This window comes from Ciconia boyciana, chromosome 14, assembly GCF_034638445.1.
Source record: "Ciconia boyciana chromosome 14, ASM3463844v1, whole genome shotgun sequence".
In the NCBI taxonomy this organism is placed as follows: Eukaryota; Metazoa; Chordata; class Aves; order Ciconiiformes; family Ciconiidae; genus Ciconia; species Ciconia boyciana.
In genome coordinates, this window is record NC_132947.1 from 1,388,489 (window position 1) to 1,404,729 (window position 16,241).

Here is a 16,241-nt window from a genome sequence, read left to right on the forward strand (position 1 = left end):
TGCGGCCAGCACCCGGGGCCTGCCTGCTCCCAGCCGTGTCTGCTCCTTCAGCCATGCTCAGAGCCAGGGCTGGGGCCACCCCTGCATCACATCGGGCCAGCGTGCCCCTGCTCACCGCTTTGTGTGGCACCCCATAGCGCAGGGCATCCCACAGCCCAGGACATCCCACGTCCCACAGCATCCCAGAGCCTACAGCATCCCACAGCATCCCACACCCCACAGCATCCCAGAGCCTACAGCATCCCACACCCCACAGCATCCCAGAGCCTACAGCATCCCACACCCCACAGCATCCCACACCCCACAGCACCCCAGAGCCTACAGCATCCCACACCCCACAGCATCCCACACCCCACAGCATCCCACATCCCACAGGACCCCACATCCCACGGGACCCCACAGCCCAGGGCACCCCACAGCCCACCCCACCAGCCCTGCTCCCGGGGCTGGGGGTCCTGGGGCCGCTCCCCACGTGGGTTGGGGTCTCGCCTCCCCCCCTCCCGCAGCGCTTGGCTGGGGCTTGCAGGCAGCGACACGAGTCCCATCTGGCCCTGCAGCGCGGCCCTGACGTCAGGGCTCTGCCAAGTTCAAGGTCACCTCTCCCGGAGGGCCACGGTCCTGGGGGGACGTCGCCTGCCGGGCTGCTCCCGGCATCCCCCCCCCGCGCACTGGGCTCCCGGCCTCCGCTCCCTGATTTATTTATCCGCGCGTGTGCCGTTTCTCTCCTTGAAGGCACGTTTGCAGAACGGGCCATTACTTACGCCCTAGTTGGGCCAGGCCTGCCTGCCTGCCTGCCTGCCTGCCTGCCCGCCCGCTGCCCTGGGATTTTGTCTCTCTCCAGGCTGTGGTGTAATAAGGGAGGTAATTAAGTGTAAAAGACAGGGGGAGGGAGGGCTGGGAGAGGGGGAATAGGAACCCGGCTCCTTTCAGAGGCAGGGGACTGAGATAATGTATGTTAATAACCTGCAATCAGTCCTGCCGAGCTGTGCTAATATTGCTGACTGCAGCGGCTGGGCCCCCCCAAACCTGCCCCCGCCGCGGTGGGGAGGGAGGGGAGGGCCAGAAGAAAGGCTCAGCCTTTCTCCTCTGCTGGGCGAGGGCTGAATTCGTGCCTTCCTGAGCAGCTGTATGGAAATAATTCCCATTGGAGGCGATTGTTTCCCCGGCAAGAGGGAGGGGGCAGCGGGTGTCCGGTGGGTGAGGGTCTCTGGGGGCTCCCAAGGGCAGGAGCATCCTCTCGGGGTGCAGGGGGAGAGGGGCCGGGTCCCCGCTTCGGCTCCCGGTCTCCCCGCAAAGGCCATGGGACGCATCCTGCTCCGGGGATGAGGCAAGCCGCCCCGCGGAGCCCCCGCACCTCCCACTGATCCTCGGCCCCCCCCTCCTGCCCCTCATCCCCCACGGGGCCGGACCCTGGACGCGTGGTGCTGTGGGGTCAGCCAGGAGGATGCCCGGTGGTGCCGGGGGGCAGAGCCCGCTGCCCTCACTCCTGCCCTCTCTGCTGCTTTGGCCACCGGCTCAGGGGGCTGCTGGCCATTAGCTATTCTAGCCGCGTCCTTCCCGGAGGCGGCCGGGCCGCAGCCGGAGCCCCAAAGTGGCTCCAATCCGTGACTGTGAGGCACGGCAGGCGTGGGTCTGGCGCTGCCGCCGGCTCTGGGAGCAGATTGCCAGACAAAGGGCCGGGGACAAAGGCCCGGCTGCCTCGTGCCCTGGGGAAGGGGTGCAGGCGCGTGCGGGGCGCGGGCGCCGGCCTGACCTGGCGGCTGCCGCTGCCCCCCCCGACCCCTCGCACCCACCACGCCCCGGTGCCCACCCGGCCCCCACCCTGGCTGGCACGGCCGGGGCGCAGTTGGGTACCAGGTGGCACAGCGCTGGCACCGGTGCCGTGCCACCCCCCCAACTGGTGCTGTGCCTGGCACCGCTCTGGGTGCGGGGCTGTGCTGCGGCCTCTCTCCGGCTCTGCACCCCCGGCGCTGCCCGTCTCGGGGTGCAGCCGGGCTGGGATGGGGTGCGGCGGGGCACAGGGCCACGGGGAGGGAGCAGAAGGTGTGGATGTGGCCACAGCAAGAGGATGGCAAACACCGGGCAGGTCCCCTCAGTCCCACCGTGCCTCAGTTTCCCCAGCTGCTATTGGGGCCCTTGTAAAAGCCCCCTGCCCTGTGTCCCCAACACGGTCCCTGTCCCCACGGCCAGGGCAGGGCAGGCTCCGGCACAGCCCTGTCCAAGCCGCCTTTGTCCCCGCAGCTGGCTGCAAACCCACCGTCCCAGGGGCAGCTGCCGCCTCCGCCACGGCACGGGGCCGGGAACGCCACCGGTGCCACCGGGTGCAGCTGGGGCTGTGCCCACCCGTGGGGTCCTGGGCGGGGGGGGAGGGCTTTGGGGCACGATGCCAAACGGCGCCAGACCCCCCCAGGGGAAGGGACGGGACGTGGCCCCAGCCGAGCAGAACCCAGGCGGGGGGCACCGGCACAGGCAGCCCCTCCCTGCCTGCTGGCACGGCGGGCGCGGGCAGCAGGGAGGCTGAGGGCTGAGCAAACACCTTCTATTACTTTGAACGCGAAGGGGACGCCCCGTGCCTGGGCTGGGGACGAAGCCACAGAGCTGCTCCCGCCCGGGCACCCAGCAGAGCCCGGCAGGTAGATGTGCCAGCAGCCGCCCCGGTTCCAGCGCTGCTTCCCGGCCCCCTGGCCCTTACTGGTTTTGGGGGTGCGTGCTGGCAAGAGGGGCTGTCCAGGGGTGCCTGTCCCGCTCACGCCGGGCACTGCAGGCTGCAGTAGTCAGCGGATTTGAAGAAGCCGTAGATGTTGACGAGGGGGAACATGAGCAGGGCCCCAAGGAGGGAGCCCAGCTGCTCCACCGCTCCGTACCACACCAGCGCGCTGCGGCTGCGGCTCCGCAGGATCACCCCAGCCATCACCTTCACGTAGGAGAGTGTCCCGGTGAAGAGTACCCAGGAGAGGACCTGGTGGCGCAGGGGGGGAGAGCGGTCAGCGGGGCTGGGGATGTCCCCCACTGTGGGGACGGGAGACAGCGCAGTGACCTCCCCGGGCGAGAGGGACCCCATGACTTACGATGATGGCATCGCCCCACTGGGACTGCTGGAGGAGCGGGCAGGGGCTCATCACCGCGATGGCCATGTTGTAGGCGCCGAAGCCCATCCCCGCCATGGTGAGGGTGCCCAGCAGGGCCAGGGACCTGCAAGAGACACGCAGGTGACACCAGGGAGTGCTGCCAGCCCGGCCCCGGTGAGCAGCACAGACCCGCGGCACGGGCTGACCGGCTCCGTGCCAACTCCATCCTCCTTTCCTGGGGTGTCCCTGCTGCCAGGGCACCGGCACCCTGCGGACCCTCTCCCACCCAGTGCCTTCTCCCCCCACCCCACGGCCAAGCGGGGGCTGTTCCTGGGGCAGAAGCCCCCTGGGTGCACCCCGCCACGGCCCCTGGCACCCCACTACCCACCTGCCGGGCAGGACCATGGCCACGACGCAGGCGAGGGGGTTGGCCATGGAGCTGAGCGTGGCCGCGAGGTGGTAGGCGGTGTTGCCGTAAGGCAGGCAGGAGTAGGACTGCACGGACGGCAGGATCCCATTCGTCAGAGCGCTCACCCAAGCGATGAGGAGGTAGATGAAGGAGAGCTTGGCCAGGGGGTAGGAGACCTTCTCCGGCAGGATGTCCCTGGGCCCCTTGACATCCTTTGGGCACGGGCAGCCTCCGCTCAGCCGCAAGCCAGCTCCCTCGTTGGGGATCTGGTCAAATGAGCTCAGCATGATGCTGCTGGGAAACAGCTGCTGCTGGGAGAGCTCCCACACCTTCGGCTGCCTGGCGAGGAAGAAGAAGGCCAGCAAGCAGGCCAGCATCATTATAGTCATGAGGAGGAAGAAGAGGAGGGTGGAGAAGTTGGCTGGGAGGTAGCGGGTCTCCAGCTGGAACACGGTGGTCTCCACGGTCTCGTTGCCGGTGGTGACGTTGACCACACGGGTAACATTGGCGCACTTGGAGATGCCGGAGCCCTGGCCCAGGGCGATGAGAGCGGGGATCAGCCCGCTGAGCCCTTCACCTATGAAGAAGGTGGTCAGGTACTGGGGCTGCAGCTGCATCATGAAGGGCAGGAAGGTGACGGAGGAGGTGCAGTCCACCAGGGCCAGGAAGAAGGTGAGGAGCAGGAAGGCGGTGCTGTGGGGCCTCCCGGCGATGGGGGATGTGTAGCTCCAGAGGAAGGCCAGGAGCAAGCAGGCCACGACACCCACGGACACGACCACGTAGATAACGGCCACCTCCTTCAGCAAGCCGGGCCGAAAGCGGTGCATGAGGGTGACGAAGAGCGGCCCCACATTGGCCATCTGGATGATGATGGTGATGTAGGAGGGCAGGTCCCACTGCTCCGGCAGAACCGTCACCAGCAGTGGCAGCTCGACCCACAGCCCGTTGATGGCCACCCAGGAGCCCGTGCCGAAGGCGCAGGCGAGGAGGTGGGTGAGTAATGCCATGGCTCAGGGTTGGGTGCCCGGGCCCGGGGACGACGCTGCCGCACTGCAGGAAGAGGCTTTGATCAGTGGCGAGGTGAGACCCGACCCCCTCGGACCCCGACCCTGGCCTCCCACGACCGCTGCCTGCGTTCCCCCTCCCGCGGGCGGGCAGGCAGGCGGGCAGAGCGGCTCCTCTCCCACGCGCCACGGGGGCGCGGGACTCGCCGAGCCGCGCGGCCTCCCCACGGCCCATCCCGGCCCCCCTTCGCCCCCCGCAAGCCCTGGGGACCCCCCTGTTCCCCGCGGGCGATGACGCTGCGCCTTCCAGCAACCGGGTGCGGGACCTGCTCGGCTTCTCCCGGGCCCCGTCCCGGAGAGCCGGGGCTCGGCAGCACCGGGCGCGGAGCCGGGACGGGACCCAGCAGGGCACGGAACCTGCCCCGGCTCAGGGTGCAGCACGGCACAGCCTGGCACGGGGTGAAGATGGCTCTCACCTGGGGGCCGAGGGAGGCCTGGGCAGCCGCTCTGCTGGGAACGGAGGCCTCGTTCCTCCCACCGCATCCGCAGGGCAGGGCAAAGCAGCGCCCGTCTCCTCCCAGCCGGGTCCCGCGCGATCCCGGCGAGGGCGGGCAGCGGCGGCCGCGGCGAGAAGGGCCCCGGCAGCCCCACCTGCACGGCAGCCTCGGCTCACGCCAGCGAGCTGAGTCAGCCGGGACCCGGCCGCATCCGCGGCCAGCCCCGGGCACCGGCTCCCATCCCGGGAAGGAGGACACCCGCGCCCCTTCCCCCCCCCAGCCCGTGTCCCCGCGTCCCCCTTGTCCCCGCCGCCGCAGCGCTCGGCCCGGCGGAGGAAACCCACGCCTCCCGGGGCTGAGGCTGGCTGGTGCGACAACCCACCCACGGCTGCGGCCCCGCGGGGAGGTGTCGGGGACTCCCGGTACGGAGCGGGAGCCAGGAAGGAACGCGGGCTCCCGGTCCGACCGGTCCCTCGGCAGCCCCCGGGGCATCTCCCGAGGGGGAACTCACTGCGCTTTGGGGAACCGGCAGCAGCACGCGGGCGGGAGCGAGTCCTGGCTGCCGGGGCAGTGACGTCAGGCAGCGACGTCACCACCTCCGGATGCAGACGGGTGACGACGGCCAGGCCCCGCTCTGCTCCTCGTCCCGGTCCCCGGGGGTCGGGGGGCGGCCGGGGGGACCCCGCACCCTCCCGCCGCGTGTTCAGCGGCGGGGTCCAAGGCCGCGTTTCAGGGTGCCTTGTCCTGGGGGGGGGGGGGGGATCCCAGGAGGTCCCGGGGGGACACATGGGCTGCGGGGATGGTCAGCTGCCAGCACAGGGTGTGGTGAGATCAAAGGAGTAAGAAAGTGTAAGGAAAAGCTCTGAAGTCCGTGGAGGGATGAGCGGGGGGTCCCACTCCCGAGGGGACCCCCGTGGCCAGAGGGACGAGTGCCCGGGGGGCAGAGGGAACAGCTCCGGTCCCAGCCGTCCCCCCCCGTGGGGCAGGGCAGGGGCTGGGGTCAGCCCAGGCAGGGGGGTACGGCTGGAGGGGGCAGGGCCTCAGGACCCCCCCCCCCCCCCACTCATGCCTTCCCCTCCCGGTGGGTCCCCAGTTTTCTCCAGCGCAGTCCCCGTCCCTGGGTGGGTGCAGGGCCGGCCGTGGGGTCCCGCTCCCCTCTCCCCGCCGCCGAGCCCAGCTCCTCCCGTGCAGCCCGACCCTGGGCACCAGGTGGGGCCTTCCAGCTCCAAACTCTGTCCCGGTGGCCAAAGTCCAACTGTGCCACCTCCAGCTTCCAGCCACCTCCTGCCCTCTCCTTGCCAGCCTGGGGACAGCCTGGCCCCTGCCCTGCCCTGGGGGCCACCGCTGCCCTCCGTCCCCATGTACCGCCAGCGCCAGGGACAGCCCCGTGCCTGCTGCCCGCTCGGCCATGGCGTGGGGTGCTCGCCGCAGCGTCACTGCTGGCCCAGTGCGCCCCGGCTTGGCTGGGTGCCGGCGATTATTCTTGGCGGTGTCCTGGACTTTGCACTTGTCCCCGGCTGAACGGCGTCCCACCTATTTCAGGCTGCTTTTTGCAGGTGTGAATGTCACCCAGTGCCAGTGCCCGTCCCCACCGAGGATCTCTGCAGGGTCACGGGCTGGGCTGGGGCCCTCGGGGACCCCCCCAGCATGGCGGCTACCCCACTTCGGGTGCACTCCGGGGCTGGGCACCTCTGACCCCACGTCCGGTGAGATGGGACCAGGCGATCAGCCAAGCCGTGAGCCGGCGGATGAGCCACTCGCGCTAGCCGGGAGGTGCCACAGGTGAGGAAACAGAGGCAAGATCACCCCCAGCAGCACAATCGCCCCCATCCCACCCCAGCACCCACTGCCCCAGGATGCCTCAAGGCGGCTCTTCCCCCAGCACCCACCGGGTGTCGCTGGGAGAGCGGGCTGCAGCCCTGCAAAACCTGGGGCTGCCTTCTCCAGTGGCCTGCCTGCCTGCCCTGCCTGCCCTGCCCGTGCCTGTTCCTCCGGGGGGGGGGGGGCTGCAGCCGGCCCCTGCACCCTGCCCTGCTCCTGGCTCCATCCCTGTCCCAACCACGGGGTTGCAGTGGGGACAAGGGTGTCCCTGTGCCCCTGGGGCCGCAGGGATGGTGCTGGCCCAGCTGGGTGCCCAGGGGGGGTGGGGGGGCACGGTTTGAGGTGCTGCCGTGGTTTAACCCCAGCTCAGCACCACCCCAGCCGCTCGGTCACCCCTGCCCGGGTGGAATGGGGGAGAGAATGGGAAGGGTAAAAGGGAGAAAACCGGTGAGTTGAGATAAAGACAGTTTCATAGGGAAAGCAAAAGCTGCGTGCGCAAGCAAAGCAAAATCAGGCATTCCTTCACTGCTGCCCGTGGCAGGCAGGCGTTCTGCCGTCCAGCACGCCTAACGCCGACTCGGGAAGGCAAACGCCATCGCTCCGAATGTCGCCCCTTCCTTCTTCTTCCCCGGTGTTTATTGCTGAGCACAACATCATATGGATTGGGATCTCCTTTGGTCAGTGGGGTCCCATCCGTGCCCCCTCCCGGCTCCTCGTGCAGCCCCGGCCCGCTTGCTGGTGGGGCGGTGTGAGAAGCAGAAAAGGCCTTGACACTGTGCAAGCGCTGCTCAGCGATAACTAAAACATCCCTGGGTTATCAGCACTGTTTTCAGCACAAATCCAAACCAGTCCCATACCAGCTCCCGCAGAAAAAATTAACTCTATCCCAGCCAAAACCAGTACAGGGGGACCTGGGAGGGGGGCAGCAGGTCCAAGATGCTGGGAGAAACCAGGCACGGGGGGGTCGGGCTGGACCCAGGGCGGCTGAGGTCCCCACGTGTCCATGGGAATGGGGACGGGGAGGGGACAGCAATTGTCCTATGTTTAATTTGGCAGCACAAAGGAGCGGTGCAGCTGACAGCGAGACCCTTCCCAAGGGCGAATGGCTGCAGTGCAGGGGCAGGGGAGGCTGAGGGGGTGCTGGGTGCGGGACCCCCACTCCGCCGCTTCACGCTCCTCACCCAAATCTGCCCGACACGTGCTGCCTGCCCTGCCTGCGCGGTGTGAGACGGCCGTGCCTCCTCCACCCCCTTCCCGCGCTGCAGCTGAGCCCCTGGCCCCCCGGCCCCTCGCCCCTCCGCACCCCCGGCAGATGCGAGCGAAGGCCCCGGAGGCAGATGGCAACATTTGGTAGCCGAGCAGTCCCCGGCCGCGGGACTTTGCCGGGCTCCGGTGACCGGCTCTCTGGGAAGCCCCCCTCCCCTCCTGACCAGGGCAGGGGACCCATCCCCAACCGCAGCCAGTGCAGGGCAGGGTGTGCAGCGGGGCTCCCCAGGGTGGGCACGCTGCCCGTGCCGCAGGGGTGCCCAAATGGTGGGAGGGCATGGGGGGATCGGCAGCCCAGGAGAGCGGGGGTCTGTCCTCGAGCTCAGCCCCGGCAAGAGCCATCCCCTAATATCTGCTCTCAGCTGAGAGCAGTGGGGACGGTCTTCCTGGGCAGGGGAAGGCTGCTGCTCCATTGCTGGGGGACACCCTCACCCCAGGGACCACCGGCCGCCCCGGGCAACTGGGTATGACCCCCCAGACTTGGGTGTGGGGACCCGCTGGCAGGTCGCAGCCGCTGGCCCCCGGCAGCCCCCCGGCCCCATTTGCATCCCATTTCCATGTGAAAGGAGCAGGTCAAGTTGAAAGTTGAAAGGCTGGTGGGGGGCGGCTGGGAAGGGGCCGCTGCCGGAGGTGAGACCCCGACAAAAGGGCCAGATCCCCAGGGCCCGGCGCTTGCCTGGCCACGGGCTGCGGCCCCGGCCCTGCTGGCAGCCGCCATCTGCGGGTCCGTGCCGCCGCGCACCACCGCCACCGTGCAGACAAAGGCCTCGCGCCCGGCACGTCCCCATCTGTCACCTCCCAGGCTCCTGGCCCCGAGCTGCCGCCTGCGGAGACATGCAGGGGAGCCCGGTGTGGGCAGCATCCTTCCCTCTGCCCACGGGCGACGCTGGGCCCAGCGAGAGCTTCCCCATCAAGTCCCCGAGACCCTTGGAAAGCTGCCCCTGCCCGGCAGAGCTGCTCTGCAGAGCCCACAGCTAGGGAAACTGAGGCAGGAGCAGGCAGTGGCTCACCCCAGGGCAGGGCACGTGGCGCAGGGGCGATTGCCCCACAGCAAAGCTGGGTGCAGCCTCAGCGCGGCAAGGGGCTGCAATTAAACGCCAGGAATTAGCACCTGCCCAGATGAGGGGGTTCGGGGGGATCCCGGCTCCGGGGGTGCCTCTGCCTGGGGCTGCCCGAGCCGCGCCGAGCCCCGGCCTCGCTGTTCCGTGGGCGCTGCCGGGCACCCACAGCCGCCTCCACCCAGCATTTCCAGGGAGGATTTGGCCTCTGAGCACGTTTTTTGCTCGTTGGCGGCTGCATTTAGCTGCCGGGAGGTCCTCAAAGCGGCATGAGGCGGGGCCCAGCCCTTGAGCCTCCGTGGGAGGTGAGAGCAGCGCCAGCGCCAGCACCCGCTTGCCCCTCTGTTTCCAAACACCATTCCTCCATCCCCGCCCTGTCCCCGTGTCCCCGGGGCAGCGGCAGAGGTGCTGAGCCGGGTGCTGGGGGAGCGCTCCTGTGGTGGGCTGCCCTCCCAAAACCCGTCCCGGGATGCTCTCAGGGAGGGCGAGGCTCTGGGGTGCTGCCTGGCTCCAACGCCCCGCTCCAAAAGCGCCCCACTCCAAAAGCACCCTACTACCTAGACGTGCCCAGGCAGCTGCCTGCAGCCGGCTGCCTGCACCCGGCGCGGGCTCGGCAGCCGCAGGGGGAAGCAGCCTGGCCGGGCGGGTGCCTGCAGGCTCTGCCCTCACTTGCCGTGCCGGGCAGCGTTTTTCCAGCCGAGCTTGTTGTGCGGATCCACCTTTGCCGTTGCTCAAGCGCAGGGCAGCCCTCCGGCACCCAGACGGCTGTTTTCCGTGTGCTTCGCTCGGCTCTTCTCCCTCCGCCAGCTCCTTGTCTTGCTTCCAAGAGCAGTTTGAAAAATGCACGGCTGTAATCGAGCTCCATGCTGCACGGGCCAAACGCTCGGCCCCTCCATGCAGAGCCTTGCCACGGGAGGTGCCCGTAGCTGGGAGGACGCTGGGGCTGGGTTCAGGCCAGCAGGCCCCCGTGGCTGTGGGCTTGGTGACCCTGCTCTGGTCTGTCACCTCCCTTCGTGCTCTCCGGGTTATTTTGCTGCATTTTGGAGTTTATTGCAGAGGGTTGCTGCCCGGTGCATGGGGAAACAAGGCGAGTTTTCCAAACCTGAGCAGGCCCTGCCGGCTGGCCGTGCCGGCGGCACGCAGGGAGCCGGGTGGCAGCTCCCTGCCCGTGGGAGGGCTGGGAATTTTGCCCTCTCCCTGAAGCCCTGGCAGGGCATCAGGACCCTCTGCCCGCAGCGGGCAAGGGGACGTCCAGAGGCGTTTTGGCTTTGGCGGTGTGAGCACCCCAGGCTGTGCATCCGCGCTGCCCGGCTGGCACTGCGGGCTGAACCGGCACCCATGTTGGGACATCACCGGCTACTGTCACGCTGTGTGACGCAGCCTGGAGCGGAGGAATGCCCCGTGGTTTTAATCCCATGTGAGCGCTGAGCTGCCTCGGAGGGCGTCCTCAACCCAGCACTGACTCAGCGGGAGCAGCCGTGGCACGGAGCCGCTCCAGCGCCTCGCCAGCCGCCGTCCCGCGGGGAGAAGGGGAGGACGCGTCTGGGGAGGAGGAGACGTGGGGACACCGGGATACCCCCAGGACGAGCACGGGGAGAAGTAGCGCGGCGGCTGAGCTGTGCCAAGGAGGCTCCCACATCGCAGGGCCAATCCAGGTAGGTGGCGGAGGTGGTGCCAGTCCCGTACCGGTCCCGTGCCGGTCCCGTGCCATCAGCGTGGGGCTGGGTCACCCGGTGAGGGGGAGGCACAACCGCACACCTCCCGGCACAGCTCTCTGGAGCTCTCCAGGCAGGAGATTATCCGGTGTGCCGAAGAGAGCCCGGCTGGGCTGTCCACACCAGGAGGGAGAGCAGCCAGGGCCACGGCATTGCCCGTCACGAGTGGGGCTGTCAGCCCTGGCACCCGGATCCCCGCACTCCGTCTGGGCTTGGGGTGTGCAATAACGTCTCTGTGTTTTTGGGGCTGTTCGAAGGACGGCTCGGCTCGGTGCAGCCTGGCTCAGCGTGGCCGTGCCAGGGCAGGCAGCTCGGCACCACAGGAATGCGGAGCAGCAGGTTGTGCCTGGCCGGGCTGTCCTTGCCAGCCGGGCAGGGGAGGGAGCCCACGCCAGCCACGGGTGGCTGTGCTGGGGGGGCCCTGTGCCCCGACAGCCATCCCCTCCGTGGCTGGGCCCCGGGGCTGAGCCTCTGGCACCGGGCTGAGCTCCAGCACCCCATGTGGGGACGTGTCCCCGCTTTGTCTTGCCTGGGGGGGGGCACATTTGCACCCCCGTGCTGAGCTGGGGAGCCCTCCCTGTGCCTGGCACAGGGTGCAAGGGCAGCGGGGCCAGCCATCGGCTGGGTGCTGCTGCGGGGTGCGGGGTCTGGGCAGCGCTGGAACCGAGGGGTGCTGCTGCATGGGTGCTGAACTAGCAGCTGGCACCCCCCACCGCCCCGGCATAAGCGCCCTGGTGCTGGGTGAGGGCCCCAGTCTCGGGCACCAGTTGGGCTGCGGGTCCCAGCTCTGCCTGTGCATTTGTGCAGCACCGAGCACAGCCCGGCCCTGCTTCCCGTGGGGGCCGTAAGCACGGCTGTGGCTGGGGGGGCCCTGCCTGTCCCTGTCCTTGCCCAGCGAGGCCATTGGCACCCTGCGCTGCTGGCTCTGTCCCCAGGTCTCCCCCGCGCTGTGCTCCCTGCAGTGGGGTGCAGAAAAGCCACCCCCAGGGAGCAGGGCAGGAGGGTCTGTACTGGCACTGGGACCGTGCCCAGCTGTCCCCATGCCTGGCCAGCCCCCCGTGGACACTTTCCGAGTCAGAAGGCAGCGTGTCCCCCCGGGCAGGGGCTGGGGACAGGGACAGCCGGCCTCCCCGAGGCCGCTCGCCTGTCACAGCGCATCAGGCGCAGAGGATGCATTGTGTGCCGGGGCGGCTGCTGCACGGGGACCCCGTTGGGGTACAGATTCCAGGGGGCTGGGGCCGTCACGCTGGCTCACATGGGCTTGCAGACGGCGCAGCCATCGCCGACACTGGGACGGGCCCTGGGTTGCACCCAGGAAGTTGCGCGTGCAGGTGAGCGGCCGACGGTGACGGCAGCCTGCTCAGGGCCATCGCACGCTGGCCCCTGCCGTGCCCACCGCCGCACCCGGTGAGTGCCGGGGCTCGCTGTTACCCCCCCGGGGCTCGCCCGTGCCCCGAGCCGGGGACCCCCAAGGGGGTTCCCAGAGCAGCTCGGGAAGGGGGATGGAGAGGGAGGGGGAGGCGGGGGCAGATCGGACCCCACGCGTCCCCCTGTGTGCCCCGCCACTGCCCGAGCCCCTCTGTGTGTTGGGGCCCCTCTGGCTGTGCCCACCCCCAGGCGGGGGTGTTGGGGGCAGCCAGGCAGGGGGGTGCAGCGGGGCGCAGAGGGGCGCAGGGCTGGTTTGGGTCCCCCCGCCCCGGTGTGGGCGGGCCGGTGCCTCCGTGCAACCGTTGGGGCGGGCGGCTGTGCTTGTTGGGCTTGGCGGGGGCCCAAGGACATGGGGTGCACAGGAGCCCAGCGCGGCTCCTGGCACACCTTGACCGGGGAAGCACGGGTGGAAATCCCCGCCGGTGCTTTCCAAGGGGCTCTAGGTGGGAGCGGGGAGCCCGGGAGCAGCCCCAGAGCCTGCAAGGGTGCTGAGAGCTGGGGGAGCAGCAGAGGGAGCCCCGAATCCCCCAGCCTGGGGGGTGTGGTGGGTGAGTGGGGCAGGGGATGCACCCCTGGGCACAGAGGATGCCCCCCTTCGTGTGGGAATGCACTGCTGGGTGTGGGCGATGCACCCCTGGGCATGGGGGATGCACCGCCCCCCCCCCCGGGAGTGGGTGATGCACCCCTGGGTGCAGGCAATGCACCCCTGGGCATGAGCGATGCACCCCTGGGTGCAGGCAATGCTCCCCGGGGAGTGGGCGATGCACCCCTGGGTGCAGGCGATGCACCCCTGGGCACAGGGGATGCACCCCTTGGTGTGGGAATGCACTGCTGGGGGTGGGCGATGCACCCCTGGGAGTGGGCGATGCACCCCTGGGTGCAGGCAATGCTCCCCGGGGCATGGGCGATGTGGGCAGAACATCGGTGAGGGGCTGCCAGGCCACAGCCACCCCTCTCCACCCCGGCCTCGCTCCCTAGGGTGCCCCTTTCTGGGGACAGGGCACCCTCCCTGCCGGCCCCATTGGCCCGGGTGCAGTTTGAAGCAGGCTTGCTCTGCCGATTGGCCAGGGGACGTTTCGGGGAGGCCTCGGCAGCGGGTGGAGGCGTGGTCCCTGCCTTCAAATAGGAAGCCCGGCGCAGCCGGCGCAGACAGTGCGGCACCGCACAGCCCTGTGCAGCCTTTGTCTGCTGGCGGGGCCGGGGCGCGGGCAGGGGGTAGGCAGGCAGGCAGGCAGGCAGGCAGCGTCCGCCAGCCAGCCACTGCCGCTGCCCCTCACTCCAGCCCCTCTTTGCAGCCGACAGCACGTGAGCCGCTCGCTGCCCGTGGCAGCCGCCCACCTCACACCACGGTGCCGGCGCGGAGGATGCCCGTCGAGGCACTGCAAGCCGGCGATGCCATGAAGGGGGTGACGGTGACAGCGCCCTTCACCTCGGCCATGCCCATCCGCATCCTCCGCAAGGGCCCCGCGTATTTCCGCCGGCGCGCCGAGCCGGGTGCCGGGAAGCCCAGCGCCGTGGAGAGGCTGGAGGCCGACAAGGCCAAGTACGTGAAGAGCCAGCAGGTCGCCAGCACCAAGCAGGAGCCGGTGAAGCCGCCGCTGCTCAAGCAGCCCCTCTTCACCCCGGGGGTGCGCCGGGTTGCGCTCACCCCCAGCCGCAGGGCACCCCCGGGGCCGCGCCGTGCCGAGGCCGGTGGCCCGAAGACCACCCTTGACCTGGAGATCCTCAACAACCTCATCAACCTCTGTGACAGCCCCTTCCCCAAGGCGGAGAGCCCACTGGGCCGGGAGCGCAAGTGGAGGGCGGAGGCACCGGCGGCGCTGGGCGGTGGGGCGGAGGGTGCTGGCAAGCCGCTGGAGAGCCCCGCTGCTGCCAAGCCGCCCGGCAGCATGGCCGTGCGGAGGGTGGACGTCCGTCCCTGCGGGGCTCCGCGGGGCCAAGTGACGCCGGTGCCCGCGTCCCCTGTCCTGGGCGGGCTGCCTGCGGCCCCGGCACGGAGCTCGCCTGCCCGCCCCGAGAGCGCCCGCCGGCAGCCCCTGCTGCACCGCTCCAAGTCGGACCTGAGCGACCGGCTCTCGCGGGCCACCGCCGACCTGGAGCGCTTCTTCAACTACTGCGGCCTCGACCCCGAGGAGGTGCAGGATGTGGGCACCGAGCACTTCGCCCGTGCCAGCTCCGACATCGTGTCCCTCAAGTTTCACAGCGTGAGCACGGCCAGCTCGGAGGGCGGCTGCTCGCCACCCAGCGCTGCCACACCGGAGGGGCGGCCGGCCCAGCGCGTCCCCTACGGCATCTCCATCATCGAGCGCAACGCCCGCGTCATCAAGTGGCTGTACGGGCTGCGCCAGGCCAGGGAGCCCCAGCAGGTCTCCAACGTGTAGCAGTGCCGCGGTGGCGGCAGGCGCCGGGGACGGGCCGCTCGCGAGCAGGCGATGCCGGATGGGGAGGGAGTGCAGGCTGTGCCCCAGGTGGAGCAGGGACCTCTGGACGGTGACAGGACCCTCAAACTCAGCCCCCCCCTTGCTTCCCTGCCCCCTGTGCCACGGCGGCACTGGTAGAAGCCCCGGTGTGGGGGTCGGGCATCCTTCCCGCTGGCTCTGGCTCTGTCAGACCCCCGCGCCGGCACTGGCGAGCCAGGTCCCCACGAGCCCGCGGGAGGGCAGAGGACACACGTGTTCCCGGGTGCGTGCCGGTCCCCAACACCGTCCCCTTGCCCACTGCCATGGCAGCCCGTGTGTGGTCGGTCTGCCTGCACTGCCAGAACCTGCTGCCTGCCCTGCTCCTCGCCAGCACCCATGGGTGGGAGGTACGGGGCCAGTTCCCCGGGGGGGGGACAGCCCCGGGGAAGGAGCTGCCCCTCTGCAGCCTCCACCGAGGGGGCCATGCTGCCCGGGAAGGGGGGGCCGTGTCCTGGCAGCCCCCATCTTAATGCTGGAGGTCTGGGAGAAGCGGGGTGCTTTGGAGGGGGGGCAAACCCATCCCCCCACTTCGAGCAGCCCGGGGCTGCATGAGTGTGAGTGTCTGTGAGCACTTGTGTCCCCTCCCGGGTGCCAGCGGGGACACAGCTCCAGGCACGCTGGGCCCTCTTATTTATGAAGACGACGGTTATGGTGGTCTCTTCCTCATTTCTAGTGTTTTTCCTGATGTTTGATCTGTACAAAATTTATAATAATAATAATAACGCAGCTGGTTTTATTAAATCTCTGTGCTTTGGAGGCTGTGTGCGTTGCTGTCTCTCGAGGCGGTGGAGGTTGGGATGGGGCAGACACCCTTGGGGTGCTGCGGCGTGCCAGCGCGGGGCCCGGCGGGCACAGCAGGGGTGGTGGTCAGGTCCGGCAGGTCCCGGCAGAGCCCTGGCCCGTGGGACTCCCCTCGGTGTGCCGCACGGTGTGCCGCAGCCAGCAACCGTGCCGACCATGCAGCCCCCCCCCCCCCCCACCTCCTCGCCCCGCTCCGGCAAAGCACCACTGAGCTTGGCTGAGTCCTGGCTCCTCCGGGACTGCAAGATGGGGGCAGCGATAGTGGAGACCTCCCAGGCGGGCTGGGGAGGCGCGAGGATGAAAGTCGGCGCAGGGAGAGCTTTGAAGATGAAAAGCGCCCGTGCGGTATCCCCGGGCGGCACCGCGGCCCCCCCGGCGCTGCCTGCACCGGTGAGGTCCCGCTGCTGGTGCATCCCACGTGGGCAGGTGGCTTCTGGGAAGGTGGCACCAACGCCATCAGCGCCTGCGCCCAGGGGACCCTACCGGGACACCGGCCCTGCCGCTGTCTCCCTCCGGCTCCAGCTTGCGGTGATGGGGCCGCGGCTGCAAATGGCTCCACACGCGCAGGGAGCCAGCCGGCCTGGCGCGGGCACTGCTTGGCAAATGCCACATGCACGGTGGCGGTGACGGGCTGGGGACAAGGTTTCATTTTTGAAGGGGCCAGAGCTGCTGCCACCCCGTCCCGCCCCAGCCAGCACTTCCCCCCAGCTCAGCC

General features: G+C 69.5%; 2 protein-coding genes across 4 annotated transcripts; one reads left to right on the forward strand and one right to left on the reverse strand.

Annotated features, from left to right (window-relative positions):
• Positions 1 to 2,522: 2,522 nt before the first annotated feature.
• On the reverse strand, positions 2,523 to 5,559 carry SLC52A3 (solute carrier family 52 member 3). Of its 2 annotated transcripts, none has more exons than XM_072879085.1 (4): positions 5,490 to 5,559; positions 3,457 to 4,527; positions 3,069 to 3,192; positions 2,523 to 2,959 (listed from the first exon to the last, which is right to left on the reverse strand). In XM_072879085.1, exons 2-4 carry the CDS (start codon positions 4,482 to 4,484, stop codon positions 2,747 to 2,749), a joined length of 1,365 nt encoding a protein of 454 aa, XP_072735186.1. In that variant the 5' UTR covers positions 4,485 to 4,527; positions 5,490 to 5,559; the 3' UTR covers positions 2,523 to 2,746. The 2 variants fall into 2 exon arrangements, with proteins under 2 accessions (XP_072735186.1, XP_072735187.1); XM_072879086.1 differs by lacking the exon at positions 5,490 to 5,559 and adding an exon at positions 4,958 to 5,210.
• Positions 5,560 to 10,581: 5,022 nt separating this feature from the next.
• Positions 10,582 to 15,418, forward strand: FAM110A (family with sequence similarity 110 member A). Of its 2 annotated transcripts, none has more exons than XM_072879453.1 (2): positions 10,582 to 10,778; positions 13,562 to 15,418. In XM_072879453.1, the coding sequence occupies exon 2, from the start codon at positions 13,631 to 13,633 to the stop codon at positions 14,645 to 14,647; it is 1,017 nt and encodes a 338-aa protein (XP_072735554.1). In that variant the 5' UTR covers positions 10,582 to 10,778; positions 13,562 to 13,630; the 3' UTR covers positions 14,648 to 15,418. The 2 variants fall into 2 exon arrangements, with proteins under 2 accessions (XP_072735554.1, XP_072735553.1); XM_072879452.1 differs by lacking the exon at positions 10,582 to 10,778 and adding an exon at positions 12,615 to 12,814.
• Positions 15,419 to 16,241: the final 823 nt, after the last annotated feature.